Source organism: Saccopteryx leptura, chromosome 2, assembly GCF_036850995.1.
Source record: "Saccopteryx leptura isolate mSacLep1 chromosome 2, mSacLep1_pri_phased_curated, whole genome shotgun sequence".
Lineage (NCBI taxonomy): Eukaryota > Metazoa > Chordata > Mammalia > Chiroptera > Emballonuridae > Saccopteryx > Saccopteryx leptura.
The window spans coordinates 350,916,315-350,924,368 of NC_089504.1; the positions used below are offsets into that span (position 1 = coordinate 350,916,315).

The 8,054-nt window shown below is 59.2% G+C and overlaps 1 protein-coding gene across 2 annotated transcripts; it reads left to right on the forward strand.

The window, feature by feature from the left end:
- SPATA20 (spermatogenesis associated 20) lies at positions 1-8,054 on the forward strand. Of its 2 annotated transcripts, XM_066364558.1 has the most exons (16): positions 1-108; positions 1,077-1,256; positions 1,353-1,417; positions 1,604-1,758; positions 1,834-1,977; positions 2,076-2,277; positions 2,623-2,753; positions 2,853-2,957; positions 3,162-3,236; positions 3,334-3,543; positions 3,633-3,825; positions 4,142-4,310; positions 4,572-4,783; positions 6,226-6,425; positions 7,454-7,534; positions 7,686-8,054. In XM_066364558.1, exons 1-16 carry the CDS (start codon positions 32-34, stop codon positions 7,854-7,856), a joined length of 2,370 nt encoding a protein of 789 aa, XP_066220655.1. In that variant the 5' UTR covers positions 1-31; the 3' UTR covers positions 7,857-8,054. The 2 variants fall into 2 exon arrangements, with proteins under 2 accessions (XP_066220655.1, XP_066220656.1); XM_066364559.1 differs by lacking the exon at positions 3,162-3,236.

Below are 8,054 nucleotides of genomic sequence, written 5' to 3' on the forward strand. Positions count from 1 at the left end.
CCCGGCGGCGGCGCATGGACCTGGAGCAGCCATGCTGGGCATGCGGACTTGGCTGTACCGCAGCTTCCTGCTGCCCCGCGCCAGGCCCGGCCTTGCTTCAAGTCGCAGGTACAGGCGAGCGAGTGGGCCGCTACCGCATGCCCTGCGCCTGCTGGGCCCCAGGGCCGGGCATCGCTGGTCCTCAGTTCCTGCTCGGCTAGTTCCTCATGCCTGACTCCTTCCCCCACCCTCCACAAGTCGGCTTCCGCGACCTGCTGGCAATAAAGCTCTCCTGCCCTTCTTTTCCTTCCCCCACTCTGGCTTCAGGGCTAGTTCACTTGATACACTGTTCTGACACCACCTTCAGGAAACCTTCCTTGGACCCCAATGCTGGGCCAAGGGTCCTTGTCTGACAGCACCCTGAACTGGCCCGTCGCTGTCCTCCTTATTGCTGCAGGGACCTGTCATTATTTAGGCTGCCCTACAGCACCACCCTTCCAGACCGATCCTTGAGATGGGGTCAGTTTCTGAGTTCCCTGGGGCCTTAGGGGTCTGGGACTGGACCTGGCTCCACAGAAGTGCCCAGTCAGTCGCTGTTGAGTGAGGGAGTCCTCCCCGTTGATTGAGCTCGCGTTGCCCCTAACCTGTTCTAGTCCCAGACTCTTGCCCTGTCCAGCCACCAGCAACGGGCAGCCTCTCTGCCCAGATCACACACCCAGGCATGCTGGGAGCCACCTCCAGCACCACCCCCCTGGGGAGGGGGCCCCGTTAGGAGGGAAGAATGGAGCCTGAACCACCATTCCGCCCATTGTGACCCACACTGACCTCACAGTCCTCCTCCTTCTCACTGCCAAGTCCCGGTCCGAGAGGTTGGGGGAGACTAACCTGGCAAGGAGCCCCCAATGAGCCACCTTTCTTCACCTCCCCCCAAACACAAGGGGGAGCACAAAGGCCACAGTCTCCCCCGTGGTTCAGAAAGGTGGGTTGGGCTGAGAGCAACGGGTCCCGGGAGGGGTGCCAGGTGGCAGGGAGGGGTGGAGTGGGTCTCTAGGGAGATGGGAGGAGACCCCTGGCCTAACCCAACTTGCTCATGCCAGGGGTAGCTCCTCCCGGGACAAGGACCGAAGTGTGACGGTCAGTAGTTCAGTGCCCATGCCTGCTGGATCGAAGGGAAGCCGCCCTAACTATGCCCTAGCCACACCCCAGAAGGTCCCCAACCGTCTTATCAATGAGAAGTCACCATACCTCCTACAACATGCCTACAACCCTGTGGACTGGTGAGTACCTTTCCTGATGCCTTTCTAGGGGGAGCTGGGCTCTCAACCCCTCCGACACCTGGGCTAGTGAGTGACACCTCACCCTGCCGGGCCTAGGTACCCCTGGGGACAGGAAGCCTTTGACAAGGCCAGGAAAGAAAACAAGCCAATTTTCCTTTCAGGTATTGCGATTGCCTCCCCTGGGATTGGGGGAGCAGGGTGGTGGTGGACAGGGGAAGGGTCTTCTGGGATCTGGGGGCCTCTTGGGAAACCAGAGGTCAGGGCCTCTTCAGGACAGCTAGGTCCCCTTGGCTGGCACCCTCCAACCTGTCCCTGGTCCCCATGATGGCCCCATGACCCCATTCCAGTGGGGTACTCCACCTGCCACTGGTGCCACATGATGGAAGAGGAGTCCTTCCAGAATGAGGAGATTGGCCGCCTGCTCAATGAGGACTTTGTCAGTGTCAAGGTGGACCGAGAGGAGCGGCCAGATGTGGACAAGGTGTATATGACCTTCGTGCAGGTCAGTGACCTTGCCATGAGGGGACTGCCCATGCACTGGGGGCCGTTCCCCTCACCCTCGCCCTCTCTCCGCCAGGCCACCAGCAGTGGTGGGGGCTGGCCCATGAGTGTGTGGTTGACTCCCAACCTCCAGCCCTTTGTGGGAGGCACCTACTTCCCCCCTGAGGATGGCTTGACCCGTGTTGGCTTCCGCACAGTGTTGCTGAGGATACGGGATCAGGTGGGTGTGTGTGTTGTGGGGGTGGGTGGGTAGTCTAGGGTGAGGTAAGAAGGGGCCCCCGCCTCATGCTGACCTCCACGTCTGCTCGTGCCTCGCAGTGGAAGCAGAACAAGAATGCACTGTTAGAAAACAGCCAGCGAGTCACCACAGCCTTGCTGGCCCGCTCGGAGATCAGCACGGGGGACCGCCAGCTGCCACCCTCTGCTGCCACCATGAACAGCCGCTGCTTCCAACAGCTGGATGAGGGCTATGATGAGGAGTATGGTGGCTTTGCGGAGGCCCCCAAGTTTCCCACACCAGGTCATTGCCCCCCCCCCCCCGTGTGCACCCCTCCCAGCCTGGCCTTCTGATGCCTGTCCTGGTCGATGTCTTGGTCATTAATCTCCTACTCTCCTTACCCCCATCCTGTCAGTAGCTGTCCAATCAAGACCTCACTGAGGAGCTTAGCAGGGACCCTGACACTGACCTGGATATAGATCTTCTGTGCTCTGGGTTGACCATTGATCCCCCCAGCCCAAGCCTATCAGACAGACAGCATGTTGTGTGAACTCCTGACCTCAGCTTGGTCAGTGGCCTGCTGACCACCCAGATCTGCATTCCCCGCCCCCCCCCATTCTCTTACCCATATGGTCTTTGTGCCCACAGTGATCCTGAACTTCCTCTTCTCCTATTGGCTCAGCCATCGACTCACCCAGGATGGCTCTCGGGCCCAGCAGATGGCCTTGCACACCCTGAAAATGATGGCCAACGGGGGCATCCGAGACCACGTAGGGCAGGTGAGGGGGCTAGGCACTCCCGGGAGGGGACAGCCGGAGGGAGTGGACTGGGCGCAGAGGCTGGGATCGGCCTCCAGACCCATGTCCCACCTGGTACAGGGCTTCCACCGCTACTCCACGGACCGCCAGTGGCACGTCCCCCACTTTGAGAAGATGCTCTATGACCAGGGGCAGCTTGCGGTGGCCTATTCACAGGCCTTCCAGGTGACCCTGAACCCCCGCCTGTCTACCTACCCCTGGCTGTCCCTCCCATGGTCTTCCTGGTAACTTGTGGCTCACCCCTAATCTTGTCCCATAAGCCCAGTACCCAGGTTTCCTCCTTACCCTCTTGGGAGGATGTTGACTGCCCACCTGTACTTAGGTGGGGCCCCAGGGGCCCCTGCTGACAGCCTCCTTCCTCCCCCTCAGATCTCTGGTGATGAGTTCTATTCTGACGTTGCCAAAGGCATCCTGCAGTATGTAGCTCGGAACCTGGTCCATCGGGTGTGTGTCCACTGAGGCAGGCGGGCCTAGATGCGGGAGGGCTCGGGGCCTCCACTGCATGGGAGGCTGGGCCCAGCCAACTCTCCCCTCCCCACAGTCTGGAGGCTTCTGCAGTGCAGAGGACGCAGACTCGCCCCCAGAGCCGGGCATGCGGCCCAAAGAGGGTGCCTTCTATGTATGGACGATCAAAGAGGTCCAGCAACTGCTCCCAGAGCCCGTGCTGGAGGCTACCGAGCCTCTGACCTCTGGCCAGCTCCTCATAAAGCACTATGGGCTCACGGAGGCTGGCAACATCAGCCCCAGCCAGGTGAGGACTCCTGGGGACGTGGGAGGGCCCTGAAGCTGGACAGGCAGACAGGCCAGTGGACTCTCTTGGACAAGGGATGTTTTCTTCAGGACCCCAAGGGGGAGCTGCAGGGCCAGAACGTACTGACCGTCCGGTATTCTCTGGAGCTGACCGCCGCCCGCTTTGGCCTGGAGGTGGAGGCTGTCCGGACCTTGCTCAGTACAGGGCTGGAGAAGCTCTTCCAGGCCCGGAAGCATCGGCCGAAGCCGCACCTGGACAGCAAGATGCTGGCCGCCTGGAACGGTGGGGGCGCCGAGTCTGAAGCCCAATCCGTTTATAGAATTACCCTTCACAAGGCTTCTCTGTGTCAGGCACCTGCTGTATATTATTTTTTCCCTTATCAGGTTTATTATCTCTGAGGCTCAGAGAGTTAAGGAGCTGCCAAGGTCATGAACAGGGGTTAGGGGCCGAGCTATACCTGGTGCCGGAGCCCAAGTCCTACCCGCTCACCATATTGTTCCGGAGAGGCATCAGGCCTTGGAGGGGTCTAGGGGAGGGGACAAACTGGAGGGCACCAACCAGCGTCTCACGACCACTGGTGTGTGTCTCTTCCCTCTAGGACTGATGGTGTCTGGCTATGCCGTGACCGGGGCTGTCTTGGGTGCAGAGAGGCTGATCAACTATGCCACCAACGGTGCCAAGTTCCTGAAGCGGCACATGTTCGACGTGGCCAGCAGCCGCCTGATGCGGACCTGCTACGCAGGCTCGGGGGGGACCGTGGAGCACAGGTGCGGGGGCTGGGCAGCAGGGCAGCGGGGAAGGCTTGTCTCCCTGGGCGCCCCAGGCCCATCTCTGCCCCCTCTCCTCCCCTCTGGCTCTGCCACCTGCCCACTGTGAGCTCTTGACCTCCCTGGGCTCCTGACCGTCCAGGTAACGGGCTAACAGTACCTCCTGCAGAGGTAGACGTCTAGGGTTAAGTGAAAGTGTGCACGCAAAGGGCCTCCTCGATGGAAGCCTCTCTGCTCCTCCCCCGATGTCTGTCCCCTCAGCAACCCCCCCTGCTGGGGCTTCCTAGAGGACTACGCCTTCGTGGTGCGGGGCCTGCTGGACCTGTACGAGGCCTCGCTGGAGAGTGCGTGGCTCGAGTGGGCTCTGAGGCTGCAGGACACACAAGACAGGCTCTTCTGGGACTCCCGTGGTGGCGGCTACTTCTGCAGCGAGGCTGAGCTAGGGGCCGGCCTGCCCCTGCGTCTGAAGGACGGTCAGTGCTGGCCTTGTGTCCCGGACTCCACCGGGGCTGGGTTTTCCCTGTGGGAGCTGTAAGCTCAGTGTTGATGGTGAAGAGCCACCGTGGGCAGGGGCCAAGGCCTCCTGGGTTCGCCTCTCCACCGCTTATTAACTGAGTGGCTTTGAGCTGGTCTTATATTTCAGAGCCTCGGTTTCTTACTATGCAAAATGGAGCTAACATTGGTACTACCTTACAGGGTTGCCGTAAAGATTGATTGAACTAGTCAGTGAACACGCCACTTAGCACAGTCACCATCATGCCTGGAATCATAAGCTGAATAAGGCTGAATTGGTCCCTCCCCTCATGAAGGGTTACAGTGTAGTAGGGGAGACAACTACTAAATAGTAGACTGATGCAGAAATGCACGCAACAAAGGCATGGTTAAAACTGTGAGTGCCATGAAGAAGGAGGAGGACTCCATTCTGTCCCCTGTCCCCAAACTTTTCTCAGTCGTGCTTACCATCACCCGATGTGTCTGGTCCGTTAATGGTGTTCCCCCCAAACATAAGTATCTTGAGAGCAGGACTTTGCCCCTGCTATATCCCCAGGCTGGCACATAGTAGGTACTCAATAAACAGTCATTGAATGAATGAAAGGCACTGAGAAAGAACATCAGTGGGGCTGAACTCAGCTGGAGGGAAGTCAGATTAAATTAGTGACAAGGGTCAGAGGCCAGAGTGGGGCCCTCTTGTCATGGAGGAGCTGGGGAGGGATTTCAGACAGGGACATCCCACAGGGGCCTGAAAAGGGCAGTGTGCGCCATGGAGGATGGAGGCAGAGGCCAGCTTGTGGGGGGTGGTGCCCAGGTGAGGAGAGGGGCAGCTCCCTGCAGGGCCTTCTAGGCACTGCAAGGAGCGGCAGGCTCTGAAACGTTTTTAAGCGGACTCTGACCTGCTCTGGTGAGATCTAAGAATGTCATTCTGACGGTGGAGAAGGGATGGGGGCGGGGGAAACAGGGAGACCAGGTAGGAGGCTGCTTGTTAAAGCGTTCAGCCAAGGCAAGCACCAGCACAGGCTCGGACAAGGAGACGTGTGAGATGGGAGGAGCAGAGGATGTGAGAGTCTATTCTGGCTGCAGACCCGGTGCTCATGTGGAGGACTTAGAAGTGGAAGGTGAGGGAAAGAGAGGGGCAAGGAGGATGCCGCTCCGGCCGGAGCAGCTGGGTGGTTGGATGGAAGTGAGATGAGGGAGCCAGGGAACCAACAGTTCATTCAGTGGCACAGGAGGTGACTATGCCCGTGGGAGAGCAAAGGACTAATTGCTGCTGGTGCTGGCACTCCACTCAGACCTGGACCAGGGTGGGTGGGCAGGGGCCTTCTCCATCCCATCTCCCGAGCCCCCCGGCCACAGTCCTGGGCAGGGTCTGGGGACCCAGGGATCCTCTCTTACGGCTCTGCCCCCCTGTGCCCTGCAGACCAGGACGGCGCAGAGCCCAGCGCCAACTCGGTGTCAGCCCACAACCTGCTCCGGCTGCACGGCTTCACGGGCCACAAGGACTGGATCGACAAGTGTGTGTGCCTGCTGACTGCCTTCTCTGAGCGCATGCGCCGTGTCCCCGTTGCGTTGCCCGAGATGGTCCGGGCCCTCTCGGCCCACCAGCAGACCCTCAAGCAGGTTGGGGCCTGAGGGCACTTGGGCTGGGATCCTGAGTGAGAGGGAAGCTAGGGCCCCAGTGGGGGATGGGGACATGGGGGGGGGACTCTTGGGGCTGTCCACCAGATCTCATGTCCGTGAGTGTGTGGCCATCCAGGAGTGTGTGTGTGCAGGTGTCTGTGCGGGAATGTCTGTAAGGGCTGCTCCGTGCAGGTAGAGGAGTGTGTGTGAGCGTGCGTCTGAGATAGGCCCGTGGCACAGGCAAGTGTGGCTCGGGCTCTTAGAGCAGGGGCAGGAGGCAGGGGTCCCTGTGGTTGGTGAAGTGTTTCTCCGCATGTCTATGTACTGTGTAGTTGGATCTACTGGTGTGTGTGCAGGTCTACGCTTATCTGCATGTATGTCTCTATGTATGTTATTGCTGTATGTGCATGTCTGGAGGTGTGTAATTGTGTCTGCCTTTCTGAGTGTGCGCTGGTGTGAGTTTTATCCAGGGTATGTTTGCCGGTCTGCATGTCTATAGCCCGTGTTAAGGTTTGCCTGCTTATATTTGTGTTTGCCTGTATTTCTCTGCCTTTGTGTATGTATGTGTGTGTTTTGTTTGTGTGTGTGGTATCTGTGTCTCTGTGGGTATATGTGATGACTCTGTGTCTCCCTATCTGGGTCTCTGTGTGTTTGTATGTCTTTCAGTGTATCGAATCTGTGTGTGTATGTGTGTGCAGGTATCTCTGCCTGTGTGTGTGTCTCCTATGTTTGTGTCTCTGTCACTGTGTATGACACCGCCACCTTGTGTGTTTGCATGTGCATGCGTGTGCATGCGTGTGTATGCATGTGTGTGTGTGTTCCCACTTGCTGAGCAGTGAATCTGGGGGATGCTGAGCTGAGTTCCATTCCTTCCTGGGATCTACGGGGGTGGAGGGACGATGGGGAAGCCCTGGTAGGTCTGGGTCCAGCCTCCCTGCACCTGACACTGAAGGGTGGTGCCCCGATGAAGGGGGGGCTGGGACCTCTATGGTTGGTGGGTCCTTGAGTTACCTTTCTGATACAACCAGATTGTCATCTGTGGAGACCCCCAGGCCAAGGACACCAAGGCTCTGGTGCAGTGTGTCCATTCCATCTACATCCCTAACAAGGTTGGTGGCTGTGAACTTGGCTCCCCCCTCCTTCCCTCAGCTCCCCAATATCTCCTTTTCCTCCGAAGGCCTGGGGAGAGGAAACCCTCAGGGGGCCCTGCCAGTGTCCCAACAGCCGCAGGTGATCCTGTCTCCTCTGCCGCTATCCCAGGTGCTGATTCTGGCCAATGGGGACCCCTCGAGCTTCCTGTCCCGTCAGCTGCCCTTTTTGAATACCCTGAGGAAGCTAGAAGACCGGGCCACCGCCTATGTGTGTGAGAATCAAGCCTGCTCCATGCCCATCACTGAGCCCAGCGAACTGCGAAAGCGGCTGCATCAGTGACCGCCTGGCCGCCCTGAGCTGGGGCTGGAGCAGGAGGTGGGGCACTCCAACCCACCAGAGACTGGGCCCTGCAGGGCCCTGCAGAGCTTGCGGCCATCCCTGAGTACCCTGTCACCAGGTGACCTGGCTATCCTCATTACCCCCCCCCCCATGGGCATCCTCTCACCTTGAAATAAACTTAACAGCATCCCGTGGTAA